Below are 25193 nucleotides of genomic sequence, written 5' to 3' on the forward strand. Positions count from 1 at the left end.
CCAAAACCTAGCAAGCTGCCTACCTCAGCTCATTTCATTATACTGCCTTTAATAGATACTGATAGCACTGTATCACTGGCAAAAATGAATCGAGAAATGCTGATTAAATAGCTGCATTGCATGCAATACCAAATGGTAAAGCAAAAATTGCTCAATTAAGTATTTTATCAATTTGTGTCATTTTTCTTTAAAAAAGTGTTGTTAGCTTAGCAACATTCTTGCTGGTTGCAACCCATGTGAAGCGCCCCAAATAAGTCATTTTCAATGTTCTATGACTAGGAGATTGTCTTCAATTCTTGAAACTTGCGTGGGTGATTGTGGGAGCAAGTAGTGAGAGTGTCAAAAAGCTGAGAAATAAACAATTTCACAAATTTTATAAAAAAAATAAAATGAAAAAAAAAAGCCATGCAGCAGCCAATCACAGTAACGTGAAACTGTCATAAGTGTTACAAAATCTGACAACAGTGCAGAGTTTCTGGTGAATTTGGTCCCGAGATCACACTGATAGACAATGCACCTAAATCAAATTTAATGTTATTATTGTGGGCAAAGCTTTTGCTTGGTAAACAAATTGCCATTGTCTGTTGATTTCATAATTGACCAAGGCAGTTCACTAGATTTTGGAGCAATTTCTATTTGATGTGTGCTGAAGTGGTTCTTACCAGGCGGTTTTCATCAAACACCTCAAAAAGAAGCCTGTGGTTCTGTGGGCAGACCTGCAGATATGACAGAAGTACAAACTCAATGTTTTTGTGCAGTACGGTTGAAAAATAATCAGTTATTAAAAAAAAAAAAAAGAAATTCTAATATACTGTGCCATATACCATAAATCTATTTCACTGGCAGGGTTGTTTTCTGAGATTCAGGTGCCAAACCTGGTTCTGGTGTGAATCTAGGTACTGTAATGAATAGGGGGCATTATCGTGGACTTAGAATAGCATCTATAAATCACGTTCATGTGAATGGACTTCTAAATAAAGCAGCTCACAAGCTTTCACTAGATCGTTTTACGCACAAGCAACATTACCGGCCATCGACGTCACAAAATTGCATGCTGCTTCTAATAATAGATTATTACAATTGTCGCAGTGATGAAAGGTGAGGCATAGTAACAGATGTGTATTCCAAAAAATATTGCAGAGCTAAGTTCTTAATAGCACTGAACAAAGTTAAGATTTCTTTTTTTTTAATTATAAATAGTAATGCCTACCATGTATGTGTAATGTAATATATAATACATGAGCCATCTGGAGCTCAACTGTGGACAACCAAATAAAATAAGTAAATAAATAAGAATTGAAAAATCAACTTACTCTGAAATAGAATTCTTCATTCCATTTGGGATTGAGAGTCTAAAAAAGAACCAAGAACATGTTTATTTATGTGTTTCAACATTTCTCACACAACTGATACAAAATTTTTGTTTTGTAACGTAAGGTTACAACATCTATCAATACCTAACATAAGTTTTCCACATTTAATAACTTACAGGTGGGAAATAAAGCATAGCTAGCTATTTTGTGCATGAATTAGAAAAAAATGTTTATGAATATAAATCTATACATATACACACACACACATACACACATATACAAATGATGTATAATGTTTATGGAAATGTCAATGTCAACACATTTAACACATTAAAAGCATTTTTTTCTTCTTAAAAATCATATTCAAACTTAAAATAATTTCAAACTCAATTCAAATTCAGGTATCAAGGTGGAATTTAAGCAGACATGCTTAGTTTAATTCTGAAAGATGATACACGCTTGCTAAGAAATTTAAGCAAGAAAGCCAGTAGGGTACCTAAAAAATTATTCAACTACAACAGTGACAAGTATGCCATTACCTTGATGAAATTTACAACACAAAGGAAATTTAGAACAGGAGACCTTGGCTTATATTTACTATACTTGAAAAATTATTTTAAAGGCCATGTCCACACTGAGACGGCGTTTTTTATCAAGGAAAACTGAGCTTTTTTAAAAACGCTCTCCAAGGTGGATATCCGTGTTTATACTGGTATATTGTGCACGTTATGTGCTATGCACTTTCACACTATTGCTATAGATGTGCTACTTTATACACTCTTCATATCACAGTTCTGCAAAGATGAAAGCAAATTTACTCGGGATCGCGAGTTGCGTTATAGATCAGACGTACAATCTTGAGTGTTTGCGACCTGGATGCATCAGTGAATGGTGAGTTCTTTTCATAAGTAAAATATATAAAATTTCCTGTCAGAAAAACTGCATGAAAATGTTTCATGTCTGTTCCATGTGTATAATCTGCAGTGAGCTTTTTTTGAGGCTTTACGCATGCACAGAAAGCGAATTTAACTTTTTCTGTGTGGATGAGACACTTTTGGAAAACACTAGTGTGGACGGAAAGCAGTTTAAAACAAAAACGCTGTTTTCAAATGTATCCGGATTAATGTAGACGTAGCCAAAGTCGCTCACAGATGAAGATAAATAGGAGACAGAGAGAGAGAGAGAGAGAGAGCGAGAGAGAGAGAGAGAGAGAGAGAGAGAGCGAGAGAGAGAGAGAGAGAGAGAGAGAGAGAGAGAGAGAGAGAGAGAGAGAGAGAAGGGTGGGTGCTGAAATTCAGACAGAGAGAGTGCACGGCACTTCACTGCTATTGATCCTTTTAAGTGGAAGAAGGACTTAATCATTAAATCTACATAGCAGATTGATTGACAGCTTAATATAAATGTCCTCAGAGGAGTAACTTAACTGATTTAACGTAATATAGAAACAAACATATGATATAGTAACAAGTAAATGCTTTCTGTTTATGAACTTAAGTTATTTTATCAGCATATTTGAATTTGAATTTTTATCAGAACTTTGTATTTGGTATGTCAGCAGAAGTGGCATAAACAAAATCTGATAATCATGTTATTTAGCAATTGATTACCAGAAAACAGTGTGGAATCTTAAATATTTCTAATTAATCTCAGATTGTCAATGTGGTCTTAAATTTACAGTAACACATTGAAATGTCATTTGCGCAAGAACTCCTTGATTGGCGGGTCTTAAACGTACATATACGTACATACTGATATGATTTTCACACACAGACATACAGGATGCTGTAAATACATCTGATTTATTGGTCTGTGAACCATGTGCCAAAGCTTGTGAAAATGCTTCAGGTTATTAATGCATAGAAGCACACCCAGGTGTAAATTATACAAGAATACAAAGTAACATACTGTATGACGGGAACACTTGCTGATCTCAATAATTTTCAGCCTTCTAACCATTCAGTATATAAAAGCTTATGAGACTTTATTTTTACTACACTTTTATTAATATGAATCAATAAAACAGTACAAAGTAAACACCTACACTTTTTAGAAAAACATTTTTGATATAGAAAACCTGCACAAGGAGACTTAAGGAAATTTGAGTTCTGAGTGATGATCAAAGTTCAGAGTTTTGATTCAATTCAGTGAAAAAAATTAATGTTCATTTTCTACTTATAGCATACTCAACAGCCTTCCCACAACTACTAGTCCCACAGGGCTCTGCACTGGGACCACTGACATTATCTGTTGCTCTGTTATCAAACCGCATACTTTCTCTTAGCAGTGTTATGCCAACAACACTCAATTCTAGATCCTATAATCTCCATTCATTTCCACTTTCTTCATAGTCTGCATCTCTAACGTTCCAACTTAGATAACTAATCATCACCTTAAGCTTAACTTAGACATGGCTGACTTCCTCTTACGTGAGGCCAAACAGCCACTAGTCAATCCATCTCCATGTCTGTTGAGGGTCATGCAGTTTTTAATCTCCTGACTAACAGAAAATCTTGGTCACAGCCTGCTACTCAGCTTCACCCTTATTTATCTGTGTCTATACAAAGTTTTACAGTAGGTAACTGCCTATTGTAAAAGTTGTGTAGTTAAAAATGGTTTAAACTGGCATCTCACAAGCTTGTGTAAACCAAAACACATACCGTATTTTCCGGACTAAGTCGCACTTTTTTTCATAGTTTGGCTGGTCCTGCAACTTAAATTCAGGTGCGAGTTATTTATTAAAATTAATTTGACATGAACCAAGAGAAATGAACTAAGAGAAATGAACCAAGAGAAAACATTACCTTCTACAGCCGCGAGGGGCGCTCTATACTGCTCAGTGCTCCTGTAGGCTACCACTGAGCAGCATAGCGCCCCCTCTCGCGTCTGTAGATTGTAATGTTTTCTATTGGTTCTAAATAAATAAGATTTATAGTCCAGTGCGACTTATATATGTTTTTTTCCTCATCATGACGTATTTTTGGACTGATGCGACTTATACTAAGGTGCGACTTATAGTCCGAAAAATACGGTGACTAAATAAGGAAAAATATCAGGTTTTTGATAATAAGCATGTGGCCCAATTATATAAATGTCTATTTTATGTATATTTGGTGTCAAATTCCTGTTTTTTTTTTTCTTTCTGCAACATTTGTTTTAATTGTGCTTTTGTATCGTAAGTCATCAGCTCAGGTCCTCATTTTCCAAACGATTCCAAAAAAAAAAAAACTAAATTCTGGTAAAATTGCATAAAATCTTGTTGGCATTTATAAAAATGACCACATCACTCAAAACTTGACCGTTTTGTTTTTATTTCTTAAATTTCCATTTCAATAACCTTCCTGACACACAAAAATTTAAAAAGTAGGCAGTGCATTAGACATAAATTAAGAATAAATTTTATATATATGCCTAAGCCTTTAGTAAAAATATATATGTAGATATAGTTCATAATGAGTATATTTAAACTTTTAAATAAAATCCTGGTCAAAACACAGTTCTACATTTCTGTTTATAGTGACAAGATGCTCTGTTGTTATGGGCCACAGGCCATTGAGTTCCCAGACCAGTCTATCAAAGCGTAAAGCATCCATCAACACAGAGACCTGGGGAACGAGGAGGCTTTTGTTCCACACAGCGCTGCATTGTCAGCTATTAATAACCAGAAGAGTGTGCCGTTGCAGCACAGGACATTCCAGACTAAGGACTTTACTGATTAGTGACTTAATAGAACTGAATGGACAATAATGCTAAATCAATTTATCGCCTGCTCAAGGTACACCAAAGAAGATATTCTTCTATAAGAAGATATTTCACCCCAAATTTAAAGAACAAAGATTTTGCTAAATAAAATGAAGATTCATTTTGATATTAAATGACAATTAATGTTTTTCTTAATTAAAAACATTTTCCCTACTAATTCTCACATTTTATAATTATTACATTAATTATTCATATTTACTCATTAAAATTCCTATATTTGTAACACTTTGTAACAATATGTTAACTAACAATGAGTTTCTTACAGTACTTATTTCTTGTTAGTTCATTGTTAGTTGTTATTCATGTTTATTGAATAACATTAACACATAAATTTTTTTATTTTAAAAAATGCATTAGTAAGTGTTAGAATTAATTAAGATTAAAGAGACTTTACATGTATTTTCCATTTTAGTTCATGTTAATTTTTTTTGTTACCTAAAGTGTTATACATATTTAAAAATATAGACAATAATAGACTATTTATATATCATGATACTTTAATTTATGCTGCTGCTTTAAAGAAAAGATAGAATTGTCTTAAAGGAATGAGCATCATTAAATGTAGTAATGACTAAAGTAAACAGAAATTTGATTAAATGTTAAATATAAAACCAATTAATTAAAAGAATAAATAAATAAAGTTTGTAAAATTTAAATTGCTAATTTCTGGTGACGTTATCGTAAGTGACTTCTCTTCAGCTCGTTGTTTATTTCCTTGCATGTGCATTTCAAGGACAAAGTATTCCATTACTGTCACTGTACATATACTCATTTTTTCCACAAGCACTTAATGAGAGTAAATGTCATGAAACATGTCTGGGTCATAATTTAGAATCAAAAAAAAAGAAGAGATGATATAATTCTGTTTTAAAAAAGAAAATAAAGCTTATTTTAAAATCATAATGACTGGCATTGTTTCCATCCAAATAAAACACATTTTCTTCCCTAGTTCACACTACAATTTGCAAATAAAATATTCTTTCATATTAAGTAGCCTGTATACATTCAAAGTCCATTAAAAATTTCTAAAATTGTTACAAATGTTGTGTCACATTATTCAAGGCCTGATATAACTATGAAAGCCTATGCAGTAATGCCACAGGTCTATGGAAGTACTCCTCCTAGTGGCAGTGGCTTTAAAATCTTTAACAATCAAGTGTTTATCTCATCACTTCATTTCTTTGTGTGCAGTTTTCCTAAAATCTCTAAGAAACCAACTAAAATTTTAACCCACTGAGTGTGGATAACACTCACCTTTTTGATGGTTTTCGTTTGTACTAAGCCAAGTTCGCGGTTTTCATCAGCAACATACAGGGAGAGTTTGACGTAGGGATCACTAATAGGAAATAAAAAGACAAAACACAAAGACTATTTTGAATAGAGAGATAAAATGAACATTATAAGTTTATACAACCAAAATCTACAAAAGATAAATGCATTTATTAAACAGTGAATTCCTATACAATTACAATACTGATAGATCACTTATTTTTCTTCTTGTATTATAAAATGTACCTTTGGCTGGTCAGGCAATTAAATAATGAAGTAATAAAACTGTCACATCTTTGCAATGGAAAAATAATTCTGACTAAGAGTGACTAAATCCAACATTAGGTCAGATGCATACGGAAAAGTTGTGTAAGAATCTTACCAGATTTAAACCTTACAGGATATGATTGGTAGGAATACATTTTTTTACAGTAAGTGTGCTTGATCTCACGGTTTATGAAATTTAATATAAACACAGGACTGTATAAATGATATTATGAGAAAAAAAAAGTGTACTTTCATTGTGTGTTCGTAGAACAGCACACACATTCATACTTGAAAATTTATTTTGTCCAGTTTACTTAATCACCACAGAAAAAAACATTCTTTTTGGAACTTATCCAATTATCGGTGCATCTCAATCAGCTCCCTATCTAGTGAATCAGTATATTTTGTACACTAATCCAGTCACTGGTAAATGTGACTGGTACTGAACATTAACAACACTGATTGCAATGATAACATACTCTCCAGGATGACGGAAGACGGTAACTCGGGGAGAAGAACTGTTGAATAAATTATGTTATTATTGTTTTCATTGCACAGAAAAAGTATTATCGCAGCTTTGTAAAATTATGAATGAACCACTGATGTCACGTGGACTATTTTACCAAAGTCCTTGTTAAGTTTCTGGACCTGGGAACACTGTAGTTGCATTTGGCTCCTGTAGTTTAGGTTTCGCGCTTCAGAAATGTGGCGTTATTTCCGGTAAGCAAGCATAGTTAGCACAACTCCCTAGAATTTGCAGTGCATTGTGTGATTTTTGAGGGAGCGAACGTTCCAGTAAACTGGAAGGATTTCTCACTTGAGACAGCCCTTAAAATGGCAGATTCCCTGATCAGTGCTCTGACTACTGAACAAGGGAGCTGATTGAGACGCACCCTATGTTTCCATTTGGAATTTTACACCTGAAACCTTCAAGAGATTACATTGACAAGGAGATGTGAAGACTTTCACGACAACAAAGACAAAGTTCAAGTCAAGGTCGTTTTTTTAAAGAACTCGACGGAATTTTACTGAATTTACAAAATACAGAATACTTAGAAAGGAAAGGAAAAATGCCAGGCTGTGTTACTGGGAACTGCTGATTTGACTGAATCCCAGGTGATTTACTCTCTGTAAGGGTCTAGTAGGTGTTTTCATGCTGGTTTATGATAGTATCCGACACCTTTCCCCTACATCGACTACAGCATGGTCTCACATAAACAGAAAACAAGATCTAACATTTTTGCACGTTAGGGGGAAAACACATGAAAGTATGGTTGAATCGCAATTTTAGTCTCAAACTGTTGTTACCTATTAAATTATGTAGTTTGGAAACAGTCTCAAGATATCATAGCAACACAATATTGATACTTTAGCTGATTTGCTTCCTAAAACCATGTAATTTAGCATCACCAGCAATACTGCACCTTTTTTTTTTTTTTTGAAAAAAAATTATGCAAATAAAGTTTTGGCCTGAAAGTCAAGCTCAGCATTTTTCATTCACTGGCTTCTGGAACAGTTGTTTTGCTTCCTTTCCTTTCCTTTGGTCTGTTGTGAAGCTGAAAACGGCTGCCTTTGGTTTTTAATTGCAGTGTCTGGATTTCCCGTCGCCTCTAATTGAATGTTTATACAAGGATTCGGCTTTCTTGATTAGGATAAAACAATATACCACTTTTGAGACTGGACGCTCTTGCCTTTGTAAACATATTACACATTTTGAACAGATGGATATTTTCCGGCTATAAATGGAAATGTAATTTCCAGGAGACGATCGAAAAAAAAAAGTGATGAGTGATGCATGTATGTGTGCACATAAAAGTAAAGCGTATGAATATAAAAATGTATAAAACAACTGACAAAAATGGCTAAATCATTCCGAGAATAGCCTGTAGACAAAGGAAAGAGTGCTTTGGAATTTCTTGGATCTTTGATTCTCTTGGCCAGCATAGAGAAACCCCAGACACCCAAATCGCTGTCACATTTTCTCGTGTTAAAGGCCATGGAGCTGCTCAGGTGTCACAGGGACACTAACAGTGCACACTGTTACCATAGAGATGGGCGACTTTGTCACAGGGGACTTGGCTCAGTACTTGATTGTGTGCAAAAAGCTGAAATGAGAGGGGAAGAGGAAACTACAAATCAGAAGGAGGACTCTGAGACAGAGAACACTCAACTCACTGATCTCAGCTGATTCAAGGAAACTAAAGGTGAACAGGATTATCAACTGCATGTGCAAAAACTGCAGCTTCACTGAAATTTTTCAAGGACTTTTAAGGCTGATAGCAATCTGCTGTCAAATGAAAACACAAGGTTTAAGAACACTTGAATAACAACAAAGATGAACAGACTAAAGTTTCTACTTGAATGGAATATATGGATGTAACGATATCAACCTTCATATTCATCAGGAAGAAGGAGGCGGGAACCGGCGGACAATCAAAAACATTTTAATAACAAAATAAACACAAAACAGCGCACCAGCCCCTCACGGACGACTGGTGCGCATAAAATAAAAACCACAACACAACTAAAAGCCCAGGCCTGGTCCTCTCTCGTCCTTCACTGTCGTCGCTCCAGTTTTATATCCTTCCATCTCCTCCATGGGCCTCGAGACCGGTGGGACGAACAGGTGTAGTTCATCTCCAATCACTCCCCCGGCCTCGCTCCCATGTCCCTCGGCCCCGCCCCACTCGTCACATACCCCCATCGCCCCTCGCAGGCCGGGGGGTACTCCCGAGACTGCGCTCTACTCCCCCCCCCCCCTCCCTCCGGGGGGGCCGCTCCCGGGGACCTGCGGGAACCTGGGGGTAGGACAGGCGAGGCGAGAGAAAAGGAGATGGAAGGAGGAGCGACAGAGACGAGAGAGGGGAGAGAGGAAAAAAAAAAAAAAAAAAAAAAAATTCCGGTTCCCAGACGCACCGCTGCTCGGCCCTCCACCAGCTGGGTGATCTCCTCCGCGGTGCCTGGCGGTGGCACTGGACGGCCCTCGGCGGACGGCACGACACTCCTCCGCCGCCCGGTGGACGGCGACGGCTCCTCCGGTTTTGGGCAGCCGGCAGGAGTCCCCCGTTCCCTGCTCCTCCCCGTTCCGGCGGAGGCAGCAGGCTCCGGCCACCTGGCGAACGGCGCCGACTCCTCCGCTCCCTCACGGACGGCAGCCGTCTCTCCACATCGTGGGCGGCCGGTAGCGAGCTCGCCCGTCCCCGGCAACTCGCTCCAGTCCACCGCCTCGAGCGTCCATGGCGGCACACTCCTCGCCAGCTCGATGGCACCGCGGATTCACCACAGCGGCGAGGGATCTTCAGCAGCGCGTCCCTCCTTCTCCCGGGCTTCGGCACCACTGTAACGATATCAACCTTCATATTCTTCCGGAAGAAGGAGGCGGGAACCGGCGGACAATCAAAAACATTTTAATAACAAAATAAACACAAAACAGCGCACCAGCCCCTCACGGACGACTGGTGCGCATAAAATAAAAACCAAAACACAACTAAAAGCCCAGGCCTGGTCCTCTCTCGTCCTTCACTGTCGTCGCTCCAGTTTTATATCCTTCCATCTCCTCCATGGGCCTCGAGACCGGTGGGACGAACAGGTGTAGTTCATCTCCAATCACTCCCCCGGCCTCGCTCCCATGTCCCTCGGCCCCGCCCCACTCGTCACAATGGATAAAAGAATCCAAAGCCAAAAACAGACTGACGAATTCTGATATGCTACCTTTATTTAGTCAAGTCACCTTTATTTATATAGCGCATTAAACAAAATACATTGCGTCAAAGCAACTGAACAACATTCATTAGGAAAACAGTGTGTCAATAATGCAAAATGATAGTTAAAGGCAGTTCATCCACAACCACAAAATCAACAGTATTTTGTTAGATTAGTGCAAGAAAAATAAAATAAAAATCCATACCAATTAAGTAAAAGCTGTGAAAGACTTAATTTTTAGCTCTTTACTGGCAAAAAATAAATACAATAATAATAATATTAATAAAATAAAATAAAAACCATACCAATTAAGTAAAAGCTCTTTACTGTTAGCTCTTTACTGCCCCCCAAAAATGGAACAGGACTCACTTTTCTGCAGAACCTTACGCCAAGACTAAATTAAAGCAATATGCTTCATATCACGTTTAAATCTGAAATATGAGATTGATTTCATCATAGCCAAAAACGGTCAGAAATTACTTGCAGATGTTAACAAATGTAAAGCTTTTAAACAAGGGGAATAAATAAATTTCCTCTAAACAACAGTGATGTTGTGCTATGGGCATTTTAGGGATGGGCGTTTTCCACAAATATCACATTCGAATATTTGAGCTCACAAAAAACGAATTTTCAAATATTCATATATTTAAATTAAGTTTAATGAGACAGACGTTATTTTTCAGCAACATTTATTGTTTCCGTCATTTTTAACAAGCTTACACACAATAAGCTTGAACATTACACATCATGTTTTGTAGCTGAAAACCTTTAACAATGCGTGCAAACAAACAAAAGTAGATTAAAAGCAACAAAAAAAAGTGAACAAAGAAAAAAAAAGTGAACAAAGAAAAAACGTAAAGCAGCCTGCAGCAATTAGGCTATTGTATAACGTAGCCTACACTTAACTTTGAAACTTTTAAACTGTCAGCAAATCTTTTTTGCTTTTTTCTATTGTTTTACATGTTCTTGTTAAGAAATACGGGCATGTAAACATGATCGGTGGAAAGTCGGCTCCTTAGTCCGTTAACAATAAGGCCGGCGGCGTAGAAAACGCACTCTGATGGCACAGACGTTGTCAGGACTCACAAATAACGGTGTGCTAAGCGAATATGTTTTGTGAAGCGCTTCGTGTTTTGGTTTCACCAGTGAATGGGATCCTCATCTGGTGGAATACATGGCTCCAGCAAGAACTGTTCCCACTCGTCTCGGCTGGACTCTCTGTAATCATCTCTGAAGAACTGGCTCAGCCTTTTCCGACGAGTGGCCATTGCAATCTCTTCATCGTTGGTGACGGCGACTGTATCCGCACCACTCGCATCAGGGAAAATGTTCAAAAAGTTTTTTTTTCTTAACGTTACTTCTCTCATGTTTTCATCGAGAAACCTGAGATGTTTGTGCCGAGGGTCTAGGGCAGACGCGAGAAGAGGAGTTTTCACTGCATTCTCCAAGTTAGCGGTGTTTATTCGTAGCTTGAGAGATGCCGCAACAATGTTCTTGAATTTGGTCACTTTCTGTGATTCTCCACTGCATATTTGAAGTACTGTAGAAGACCGCAGTTCTTAGGGGCCGTTCACATATCGTGTCTTTTGCGTGCTCAAGTTCATTATTTCCAATGTAGGTGCGCGGTACGCGCGCTCATAATGGTAGCCACGTGCACGCGGTGCGACGCGCTCATTTTTCCAGGCGCGTCCGCACCGCATCGAGTTAAAAACATCTCAACTTTTCAGAATGCCGCAAGCGCATGGCAGGTCATGTGACAAGAACTAAACATTCAGCTTCATCATTTCCCTTAACAACGTTAAAAGTTCAGAAAAGATGAAGGAACAGCTGATCATAGCTGTAGATGGATTGCCATTTTGAAATAAATTTAGTGGCCAGCTACTGAAAGCGATTTTTTGTGCTGTAAATCCATTTATCCTTTGCTGAAATTACCACGTCTTCATGGAGAGAGCGCGTCATTGTTGCTTAGCAACGGCAGACGCCTCAGGATCGCTTCTGCCTGGGCGCTTTGGAAAGACGGAGAAAGCGGCGCGCCTAGCGTTTTCCACGCGTTTTAGGCGCAATATGTGAATGGCCCCTTATAAATTCATTCAGAATTTTTTGCTTGCATACATCTTCAAATATGCCGTGGAGAATCACAGAAAGTGACCAAATTAGGTTTTATTGTGAACTGTATTTTTTTTGCGAAATTCGAATATTATTTTTATTTATCGAATAATTAGAGCAGAACGAATATTCGAATGTTCGACTATCCGTGCACACCCCTAGGGCATTTATTAAAAACATTTTAAATAAAATACAGAAATAAATGTAAATACAAATAAAAGATAATAATAAATTGTTTTAGAAGGTATATTTCGCTTTTAATTACACGAGTGAGTCATCTAGGTCAAAGGAGGTAGAAAATGAGGGAGATGTACTGTGTGGAGCCTACAGATTTTGTCTACTCAAATCCTCCTCACTTTCTCCGTTCAGACATCTGTGATGGTGCCTTGTGGCATCCATTTGCTCAGCTGCATGTCTTTTGCTTTAATTAGCACAGATGTAGCATGGTACTCATGATCCAAACACGCCAGACTCAGATGCGGACTCATGCCGTCAAGCAATCTGCCCATAATGGAGATACCCATGGCATTAGAATGTGGCGAATAGGATTCTGGAATACACAAACACTCATGCTGACAGGTGAACTCTCTCTCTCTCTTCTCTCACACACACACACACACACACACTAACATACACACTCTCACTCTCCAGGACTCTGTGATTGGAGCAGACAGGTCTGATGGAGCCTACAGTAGATCAGCACAGTCAGAACAGAAGGAGCTGTGACGTCTACACCACAGGAGCAAGAAAGAGAAAAAAGAGAGAAAAATGAGAACGCGAAATGAGTAAGATAAATACAAGCCATTCTACACATCAATTTCTTTCCCTGTTTGAATCAAAAACTGGTTTTGCAGCAAATGTGCCGTTTAATGTTGATTTTTAATGTTTTTTTGATGACCGCGAAGGTTAATATGAAGAGAAATTAATCCTCTATATGACAGAAAGGAAGTTCCTCTTTTCAGTAATAAGAACCAGTCGCCTTTTTGATAGAGGCATGGCCTGTTTTATTAAATCTAGATGTGTATTCACATTTGACTGTTACAAAACTATCCTAACTCTATGGCAGCGGCAGCAGCAAATGTGCACTCGCAAGAGTTTCCACAGCACATGGTTACTATACACACATCATGAGAACATAACTGGAAAATAGCTGTCCGGTGGGGTTGCAAAGATGGCCGTTGAATGAACGGACTTATTTTAAAGAGACTGTTCTAATATCAAGTTAGCACCAATTTTGACAACTAGTCCAGATGAACATTTGTAAGAGCCCTCGCTTTTGCATCCACTGGGACAGTAACACTGATCACAACTTTGACATGAGAGTGGGGTTTAGTAAAGGTTTTTTAGGAGGTAGGAAATTAATTGATGCGTTAATTTGATCAAAATTGACAGTTAAGACGTTATAAAATATTTATATTTTAAATAAACGCTGCTCCTTTTAACATTCCATTCATCAAAGAATGTGGAAAATAATTAGGAATGTATAAATGTAAATTTTAAACAGCACAACTAAAATAAATTACTAAAATAAATTGTTAAATGTAAATTTTTTCCTGTATTTTTAATAAAATAAATGACTTCAAAATAAGTAATATATATATATATTAGTGTTGTCAAAAGACCCGGTACTTCGGTACCAAGTCGGTACAAAAAAATTAAAATGTGACGGTACCAGGTTTCTTTAAGTACCAGTGGTTCCGAGTGCCCGGTCAACCCGGTTCTTGACGCATACAGCGCTATGATTTCCACGAAGCAGAAAACGTGGACAGAATCTCAAAATCCAGTCATGAAAATGAAACTTACATTTTAATATATATACCGTATTTTCCACATTATAAGGCACACTTTCAAGCCTTTAATTTTCTCAAAAAACTACAGTGCGCCTTATAATCCGGAGCGCCTTCTATATGGATCAAGGCGCTCTGTCAAAATGTTGACATTGCCTTTAGAACAGCTCCATCTAGTGGATGCATAACGCAAACCCAGTCAAACGTTTGACTGCAGTATCTTCTATTCTATGCGCCTTATAATCTGGTGCGCCCTATATATGAAAACAGTTCTAAAATAGGCCATTCATTATCCGGTGCGCCTTATAGTGCGGAAAATACGGTGTGTGTGTGTATATATATATATATATATATATATATATATATATATATATATATATATATATATATATATATTAGGGCTGCACGATATTGGGAAAAAATGACATTGTGATATTTTATTTTTCTGCAATATATATTGCGATATGAAATCTAATCTAATTTTTTCTTACAAACAAAAAAGGGGTGAGCACACTTACATTCTCATTTTAAATGATTTAAACATCGACACCATCGTGTCAAATGATTAATATGCGCGAGGGAGAGAGATCAAGACAGCGCTCGTGTTGTTTGAAGACGGTGAGAGTGCAGCCGGGGCTCGCTCGCGCTCTCTCTCGCTCTCTCTCTCTCTCCCTCTGTCTCTAACGCACACGCTCTCTCGCGCTCTCTCTCGCGCGCGCTCTCTCTCTCTCTCTCTGCCCTGTTAAACTGACCTGACTTAAAAACACCAAACTTTCACTCTATGATGGTTAAGCTGTGCAATTAATCCGCAAATCACATTCGTCAAGGGCCGGGGAGCAGCTGGCCCATACAGTTAATGAATAACGGATCAACTACAACAGCCTACATCGCACATCCTGCGATGTGACTATCGTGGATTCGTACATCGCGATATCGATGCTTAAACGACACATCGTGCAGCCCTAATATATATATATATATATATATATATAAAAACTTACTGGCTGAACTTTTAAACAGTAAGCTACAAATAATATTGCTCCATTTTCTTTTTTTCAAGTTACATATATGGCCTTTTTGTGCCCTTAATATGAAAGGACAGTGGAGAGCTGACAGGAAAGAACTGGGTGGAGAAAGAGGAAAGGGATCGGCAAACAACCTCGAGGTGGGAATCGAACTTGGGTCACCGTGAGCGCAGTTGCATTATATGTTGATGAACTAACCACAAGGCTACCATTTTTGCTCTCCAAGTTTCATAGCTACATACATAGAATACTTCCCAAAAGCAAATTATTGACTGTGACATTTTTTCTGTCTTGGACTGAATGAGGTGTCTAGCTGTGAGAGAAAAAAGGAAGGAAAAACACTGGTTAGTTAAGCAACAAAAACAAATATAAGTCCATTATGCAAGATTGGGGAACAGCAGATAAGGCTGTATTAATCTGAGTGGTATAATCATTATACTTTACAGGGGGCCAAGACATCTCCAATTTGAAGTTCAACTCTTAGAGATTTGTGACCAGGTGTCAATTCAAAGGTGACCAGTTGTTAAGCCTTCTGAGAATTTAAAGGAGTAGTTCTCTTTCAGAATGAAAATTCTGTCATCATTTACTCACCCACCACTTCCAAACCTGTATGAGTTTCTTTCTTCTGGTGAGCACAAAAGATGATAGATTTTGAAAATGTTGGGATCAGAACAGTTGATAAGCACCTTTGACTTCTACAGAATTAGTTTTCCTATCATGGAAGTGAATGGTGCTCATTAACTGTTTGGATCCCAACATTTTTCAAAAATATCTTCTTTTGTGTTCTCGCCTTACTGATATACTATATATATATATATATTCATTGTTCAACTTCAGGGCTGAACGATTTAGGAAAATAATCTAATTGCGATTTTTTTTTTTTTTTACCAATATTGCAATTTTTTTTTTAAGCTCTTTATGTTCTGTATTATTCAACATTGTATAGTATGACCAACACAATATTAGATAGCTTCATATGAATTACTGAATTGATATGAATTACTTTTTTACTAAACAACTACAATCACAGTAGTATATTGGATGATTTGTTGAACTTCCAACCCTGAAAGCATGTAATAATTATGACAACATAAAGCACTGACAAATAAGCCTGGTGTAAACCTTAATGTACAAATCACACAAACTAAAGTAGACTGCAGAAATATAAAAACAAATCTGTTGCTTTACCACACTACTTTAGGTAATTCAAAGTCACTGTAATAAACATATGTAAACGTGGACTGCACTTTTTAAATACTGTTATTATTATTCTCTCTGTTATTTATTTATATGTTTAATATATTTTCTCTTCCCTTTCACAAACCGATCCATCTCCCATTCTAAGTTACGTCCTTTGGCTGTTTACTGTTTTATTTATTTTCTTTTTCTGCTGATGGCTCCTGTGCTCACACTTTGAGAACCACTGCTTTAGAAAGACTTTAAATAAATAAATAAGAAATAAAGAAAGAATATATATATATATATATATATATATATATATATATATATATATATATATATATATATTATTATTTTAAGGTCGAAGTCTTCAGTGATGAAATGCACCATAACACTTACTTCTTGATTAATTTCAATGTGCTTTTTTGAAGTAGGCTACGTTCATATTACATACGCTTTCAAACATTTCCATGCGTAGCGTGCCAGGGTTGCATTTCGAGGGTGGTCCACCGGTATTTCAGGGGGTAAAATACACATTGTATGGAGGGCTTCCCCAAACCAGACTTGGCAACACTATAGCATGTAACCTGATGCTTCCTCTAAAGACTGCACTTAGATATGTTCAACTTGAAGCAGCGCTGATTAAATTGACTGGTGTGTGACATCAAAGTACTGTGAGAGCTATAAGAGAGCAGAAGTCTCCTTTTGCTTTTTCTCGCCATACTTTGATGTCATACAACGATCGATCTTAAAGTCCAGTCGAACACACCTCTTTACTCTCGCGTGTCACGTGACTGAGTGTAATCGGAGCCTCTGCGATTTAAAAATTTAGTTTTTTCATATCACGATATTATCGAAAAACAATTAATCGTTCATCCCTAAAATATACATACTTATATAAACAAAAATATGTCAAGCATTATAATATGATATTATGATAATCAAGTATTATTTATTGATAGAACTTCAGTAATAAGAATTCAAACTTGGTAACCATGAATGAATGCATAAACATTTTAACTGAATTTAGGACTGGTGGTGGAGCTTTTTTGGTCATTTAGTGTTTCAGTAAAAAAAGAAAAAAAAATTACAATAATACTGATAAGATGATAATAAGAAGAGGAATTCTGCTAATAAGAACACTATAAAATGCACTAAGGATTAACGAGCTGCTGGATTCACAAATATTAATCAGGTTGTGTGCATTATCTTGAACTGATTTGCCGAAATCAAAACAAGGACGATAACAGGTCAATAAGAGTGCCATTTGATGATTGTCTAATACATGCATATATGAAAGTCCCTTTGTTGTAGTTCACCGTTTTTTGTTGTCAAATACAAGTGTGCTGCGCATCCTTTGAGATGAACTGAAAAATAGCACAGATCTCAGAATTCTCATAATCTGAGAATTTATTGGCCATTGGCTAACATCAAACATCATTTAGTCACCCAGAGTGAAGATTTAGACGCATATGCGAATGATTTACTCGCAATGTAGAGTGTTGGTATCAAAGGTTAATTTGATACCAAACCTGCTTGAGCCTCTAAAGCTAAAATAAAAACAAACAAAAAATAATTTATTTAGACATCTTAGCAGCATTTAAATCTGCATTTTTATCAGGTCCTGCAAATGTATTACAATTGTATGGTAAAACATAACTTGCAAACGTACAAAGTAGGGATGTCAAAATTCCCATAAAAAAATATTAATAGCCGTAGTAAAATGACACGGCATTTTGGACAGCTGTAAATGTGAGTGGTTATCATTTTCTACCTTAACTCATGTTATTTATTAGCTAACTAATAGTGTATGATGAATGAGAGTCATGGACAAATTACATTGCCAGGCATTTCCAGGGCCATAACTGTAAACTGTTTTAGCTGATGATTGCCTAGTACATGCATGTATGAAAGTCCCTTTGTTGTAGTTCAGTGTACTTTGTTGTATAAACATGTTTTTAGATACCTGAAATAATGTGTGAAAAAAAAATGTGTTTTGAAGTATGAATATTACAAAACTGGAATTGTATTTCTAATTCAGAAAGTTTAATTCAAAGTGTTACTTGCAGTTTCTTAACTAGAAATTTCTCAGTGAATGACGTTTCAGGGAAAAAAATATCTTTGGGATTTTGTGGATTTTTTTTGATAATTTAAATAAATAATTTAATTTAAATAATTTAAACCTTTTTAATATTTTTGTAATTTGTTTTACAAATTAAATTAAAATTACATTAATACATTTAGCAGGACACTTTTATCCAAAGCAACTTACAGTGCATTCAGGCTAACATTTTTTACCTAACGTGTTAAATGGGAATCGAACCCACAAACTTGCACTGCTAACACAATGCTCTACCACTTGAGCCACAGAATATCAGAGTATTAGAAATCAAGAAATTTCATTGGTTGCAATTAATATTGAATTTTATAATTTCAGTAAAGGGTTAAACCCTAGTGCAAAGTTAACATGAAATGCTGTGAATGGCCTATAAAATTACGTCAACTGACATCGAACTTACACACATTTAATTGATATGATCAGAAACGATACTGTGGGTAATTTATGCACTCTCTGACCTCTGACTTTAGAACCTGAGAACTTCAAAGTTGTATAAATAGAACTTGCAACATTGCACAAATGAGATCAGCCAAGCTTTTTCCCTTTGTGCTGCTTTCCTGGCACACAGATAATTTGTTTGGATAAGTCTATTGTCTAAATGAAAGAAAGACTCACAGAGTGCAGCTCAGATTTTCACTCACAAAACTAAAGAAGGAAATACACAAACAAATTCAAGTGGGCACACACATCCAAGTGGTTCCAAGTAGGGATGCACCGAATGTTCGGCCACCGAAAATTTTCGGCCGAAAATGGCCAAAAAGTGCATTTTCGGTTTTCGGCCGAAACACTTTTATTACCGAAACAACACGGCCGAAATGTTATGATGACGCAAACAGAAACCGCGACCTGCACGTGCACCTGCATAGCGCAGACCACGCGCTCCCCGCGTCATTCACTTCACACCAGTGGGTCTTAATAGAGAACATTCTCTCTATTCTTATTCCTTTATTCGCAGTACTAAAGCGTCTCCTAACAAAGAGATTGAGACGGACCACGAAGTGAAAACAAAGAAAAGTACAGTCTTATAGAGTCTGTTAGCACACGTCTCACTGAGATCTTTTCGGATCCTCCGCATTTCATCGCGAATGTGCTTGATCCGCGTTATAAAGACCATTACTTGGACGCGGAAATATGGCAGAGCACACGAGAAATGCTCCAGGCCGCGCTGGATGCGGAGAACCCGCGTGGAGACGGAGAAGCGCCAAGCGCAGAAGACTGAGATCAGAGCGCAAAAAAAAAGAGACTCGTCTCTGCATATATAATACACACACATATATATATACATGCATAATATCAGATTGTAGCCATATTTCTGCTAGATTTTTTGCTAGATTTCTGCTTTAATTTGATAAAAATGTTTATTTATGCCCTGGCCCTATTTAAATACACTCTCTCAAATATTTCTCAAATGTCAGGCAGATGACAAGCTCAACTGCTCAACAGCTAGATGGTTATCTGTCTGAAGTCCCCATCCCCAGAAGTGATAACAGTCTTGCCTACTGGAGAAGTAATGCACTTTCTAGTACTACAGAGAAAAATTTCAAATGCTCTTCACCTAAATGCACTTTTTATGAGAGAACAGTTAATTTTAAAACCTTTCTGCAGGCCAGTAGGCCTGTACATTATTATTTAATATACAGATGAGTGGGATTAAATTTTAGTTTGAATTTTATTTTATACTGTGCATTGTTGCAATGTGCTTAATAAATATTTGCATAATTTGTAATTATGCATTTTTATGTTTTTTTATAATTTATGTAATTGTAATTATCTTTGAAACTTTAATATTAATTTATGCAATTGCAATGTTTTAATTTTAGTAAAGTTAGTACACGGTCATAGCAATAAATGCAATGGTACTAATAATTGGGATAATTTCTTTCGGTGTTTCGGTTTCGGTTTTCGGCCTTGGTTTTCTCTTTTTCGGTTTTCGGTTTCGGCCAAGAATTTTCATTTCGGTGCATCCCTAGTTCCAAGATTTGCATTTGCTAATGAACGGGCGAACAGACTGGGCAGGTGGGATTAGAGGTCGGCCAATATATCAGGCCGGTATTTGTCATTTTTTAATATATCAGCATCGGCCGATATCCGTGTTTAGTAGTGCCGATTTAAAGTCAGGCACGTGGGAGGGCAGCCCCGTGTTATTGGTGCGGTGACCCCAGGACCCCAAGCCAAAACTTTTGGAAGATTCAACAACAGTCCTGGGAGATAAAGGTAGTCAGAGAATTTCACTCTGTAAATGCGGTGGAGAAGTTGGCAGCTCTCACAAACACTGCAGCGTGATTGAGGGCTACATTACTCTGCCCCTCTCACAGACAGCACTGTGCTCGGAGAGACAGCTGTCCTGGAGCTGCCCAGAACATCGACATTTAAACCCTAAATGACATTTGTTTGGAAGAATGGTTTGATGCAGACAATAGCCAGGTTTCCATCCAACTCATTTGCATTCAGGGATGTCAATATTCGATAATTTACATGATCGATCGTCGTTTTAAAATTAACTATCAGTTAATAACCTTAATGCTGCAAAATGCGTCTGCAGTGGTATTATTATTATGTGCAAAAGCCACTTGAAAAAAAGGTTTCTCACCCGAATTAAAGGGGTTTTAGTCTGAATAAAATGCTAGTAGCAGGACTGTAAAATGAATAGATGTGATTATGATCATTTGATAAAATGAATAGAGCTGTAGTCAAGTCCAGCTTTGTCGAGTCCAGCTTTGTCGAGTACAGCTTTGTCGAGTACAGCTTTGTCGAGTCCAAGTCCAGGACTAGTCGAGACTGAGTCCAAAGAGGTTCGAGTCCAAGTCAAGTCCAAAAGTTTCGAGTCCAAGTCAAGACAGAGTCCAAATGAGAGAAAAAAGGGTCCTCTTCAAGACCACATACTTAGATACTGATAATGTATGTGATGCGAGAGACAGCATATCTCCTATTCTAAGAAAATAATTTTACATTATTATTTGTAATGATCAAAAAGCATGTGCAAAGTAACAACTCTGTAGAACAGGGGTCTCCAAACTAGATCCTGGAGGACGAATGTCCTGAAAAGTTTAGCTCCAACTACCCTTAACACACCTATCTGGAAGATTCTAGTGTGTCTAGTAAGAGCTTGATTAGCTGGTTCAAGTGTGTATAACTAGGGTTGAAGCTAACAGGGGCGTTACACAAGATCCCGAGCCCTATGCATAGCCAGTCCTGATGGGCCCCCATGCCCCCCACCCATGAAAATATCCAGGTAAAATAAAATATATTTCAGATTCATACTTTTCAAGGGCCCTCTCTTCCTTTGGGGCCCTGGTAATGAGTACTGGTTTTACCCCCAGTCCGACCCTGGGAGCTAAACTATAAAGGACACTGGCCCTCTAGAACAGAGTTTGGAGCTGTAAGGTCAAATTATTTTTATGTACTTTATTTTCATTTTATTTACTTAATAATGCTGCTTTTGCTGACATTATGTCTGTGGTCAAAAATTAAAATGACTGATGCCTTGGCACAGTGCACACACACATGCAAAGCTCGGGATATGACAAATGCGTGCGGCAAGGCTAGAGGGATACGTTTGGCTCTACTGTGCATGCGCACATAAATACAGCGAAATTTGTCATACTGTACTAGTGCTTGCATAGACTAGTCGAGCGCTGTTGGAAACAATCAACTACTCCAGCATGCATTAACCATAATGCATACAAAGTGTTTGCAAGTACGGCATGAATTTTAGAATTACAATATTGTGTGGAGCTGTTACTTTCTATGACCTTATCTATGTTGCATGTAAAAATTAAATATGTAATGTAATAATTAGGGATGTGCCTGAAGCCGAATACCTTATTCGGAATGGCTCGGATAATGGCTTAAGAAACGAATAATGGACAAGGAATAATTCTGCCTGAATACTCCGCTGAAGCTGACACAGTCTGGTGTTTGCTAGATAACAGGTGAGCCAGGGGATCAGCGCAACATTATACGGAGAGCTCTAAAGTCACGAGTGTGAAGTGAATAAATGTAAACTTTATGAGCAAAAAGAGCGCAAATCAAACACCGCATTGTTGTCGCCTCTCTGTGCATCTCTCAGAAATCAGAGCGTTGCAAGAGTAATTTTACCTATAATAATACATCTAACACGTTATAGTATTTGTATATATTTAAAAGGCAATGATTTAAAGCTTAGGCTACGATATGATACAAATGAATGGAATAAGCACAGCGCGCTCACCAATCAAACAGCCGCGTTGCAAAGTCTCTCAAAAACCAAACCAGTTCTCTCTCAAGAGTAGGCTAATAATCAGCTTAGATACAGATACATTGTCTACTTGGCCTCATGTCTTCACCTTTTTCTGGTTTGCGCGGCACACACACATCTGTTTAGTGAAGTTCACTAAACATTAAGACTCGCTTAAAGTGTTCTGCGTAATGAAAATGTGCGCATTGAATGGATTCAGTCATGTTCAAATGATCACTAAACATTTGTCATTTGTCATGACATTTCTCTGCCTGCATGATAAATATTATTTAAGAAATAAGTAATTATTTTAGTTTAACACGACATACTTGTTCAGTGATAACTACGAAAAAAAAGATAAAAAGTCATAAAGGTCTTATCAAGCAACTGTACGATGTTGTATCCGAATGCAGATACGAAAAATGTTGTGATTGTTACAGATATAATTACTGTTGAAACTTGAATACAATTGAAACTTCTGCATCCTCATGGAGAGCGGGTGATGGTTGCCTAATGCCCAGCAACAGCAGACGCGACTGGAGCGCAAGCACAGGCTACAGAGTGCTTTGGAAAAAAGGAGAAAGTGGCGCGCCTAGCGTTTTCCACATGTTTTCAGTCGCGGCATCATGCAAATCTGGTTTTGTTTTGAAGAAGGAATTTTTTATTTTATTTTTTTGCTGGACTCGGTCGAAACCAACTAGAACACTTGGCAAGTCCAATGGCCAAGTCCAAGACAAGTCCGAGTGCAAATGCAACAAGTCCAAGATAAGTCCGAGACGATAGAAAAATGTCTTGAGTCTGGACTCGAGTCCAAGACCGGACTCGAGTACTACAGCCCTAAAAATGAAGACACGTTTGAGATCATTTTACTTTGTTGTCTGTTTCCCGTCAAGGAGACCGCTGAATGCGCCTCTTTAAATGGTTTCGTGGTGCTCGTTGTTGTATTTAAAAACGCAATTGCAATGCTTTTAAATGACACTTAGCATTAAAAATAAAATTATCCCAAACGTAACTGTGGCGCTTGTGGCTGTGTTGCGCAGTCAATTGAATTTACAGTGCATTAGATCATGACATCAGTGCTTGAGTGCGTGCATATGAGGACTAGCGAGCGCGGGTTTGACTAGATGTATTTGGAAGTTATTGCTCATGTCTCTAATGTATCTGAATGTTAAACTATAATATTCTTTTTTTTTTTTCATGTAAACTAGACAGAAAAGATCATCCTCTTCACATGAGCAAAAACGTCCTTGGCATAACAGCAGAGTGGACCGGTATACTACGGTCTATTTAAACTGACCAGTGTAACCTATGTTTGGTTGACTGTACTTTATTTTAATAATGAACAGACTGCGATGTAAGTTTGAAATTAGAATGCACTTTAGATGCTCTGTGTCATTTATACCAAACACAAATGTTGCTGGTTGCTACTGTGTTTGCAGCACTACTATTATTATTATTATTTTATTTTTTTTCCAGTTTAATTGATTTTTATTTATAAAATTTTATTTATTTTATTTAAATGTATATTTAAGTTTACATTTATGTTCCAACAAACTTGAAAAATTCTAATTGGATACATTTTTTATTTTAATACCATGCAGTGCACAAAATTAAGATTCGAGAGATGGTTCAAGTCAGTGCTCAATAAGTGATGATAAGTTTAGAAATGTTATGCATCCACTTATTATTAGTATGACATTTTAGCATGCAAATTAAAGGAAAAACTTCAAGATATTGGCCCCAAAAATCGGCAGCACATATCGGCCATCGGCTGACCCTGACCTCTAAACATCGGCATCGGCTACAGAAAAACCCATATCTCTAGGTGGGATGGTTCACCGCCTCTCCGGACACATCCTTTAGTTCTTCCTTACCTGGCACCAATGATGTCCTTCTTCGCCAGATCAATGCCAGCAATGACCTTGACACGAAGAATACGAGATTCATTCTGCAAAACATGACACACACAGAAAAGACCAACATGAATAAATCAATACATCACACGAGTCTTGAAGACAAAAAACAAACTGACCCGTAGCCTAAATTTAAGCTGAGTCCAAGTTGTGAGAGCTTCTCAATTTCACCTCCAGGAGAAGATGAAAAAGGAGCATCTTAAAAAAATTAGAAGGAAGAGGCAGCCTAGAAAGCTTTTGTGTTCATTGATGCACACGAAGACGGAACTGTTTTGATGGTATAGCAGATAGGGGTGTAACGGTACGTGTATTTGTACCGGACCATTTCGGTACAGGGCTTTCGGTACGGTGCACGTGTGTACCGAATGACTGAATGCAATATTTTGTATGCAGAACATATACATTTTCGTGTTTCCAAACGAACATATTAAGTGGCGGAAGTCTCCTCGTTCAGTCGGCATTTAAACAGACCTTTGCTCTTAATTCCGATCGGTCCAACGCAATAACGAAATCTGAGCAGGTCTAAAAACTGAAACTG

General features: G+C 37.4%; 1 protein-coding gene across 6 annotated transcripts in view; it reads right to left on the reverse strand.

The window, feature by feature from the left end:
* nedd4l (NEDD4 like E3 ubiquitin protein ligase) overlaps positions 1-25193 on the reverse strand; it is an 80277-nt gene that overhangs the window by 43140 nt on the left and 11944 nt on the right. For all 6 annotated transcript variants that reach the window (XM_059526008.1, XM_059526007.1, XM_059526011.1 and 3 more), the window contains exons 2-5: positions 24617-24690; positions 6327-6408; positions 1314-1352; positions 663-716 (exon numbers count right to left, since the gene is read on the reverse strand). In XM_059526008.1, coding sequence (XP_059381991.1) covers positions 663-716; positions 1314-1352; positions 6327-6408; positions 24617-24690 — 249 coding nt within the window. The remainder of the gene's footprint in view (positions 1-662; positions 717-1313; positions 1353-6326; positions 6409-24616; positions 24691-25193) is intronic.

Source organism: Carassius carassius, chromosome 36, assembly GCF_963082965.1.
Source record: "Carassius carassius chromosome 36, fCarCar2.1, whole genome shotgun sequence".
Taxonomy (NCBI): domain Eukaryota; kingdom Metazoa; phylum Chordata; class Actinopteri; order Cypriniformes; family Cyprinidae; genus Carassius; species Carassius carassius.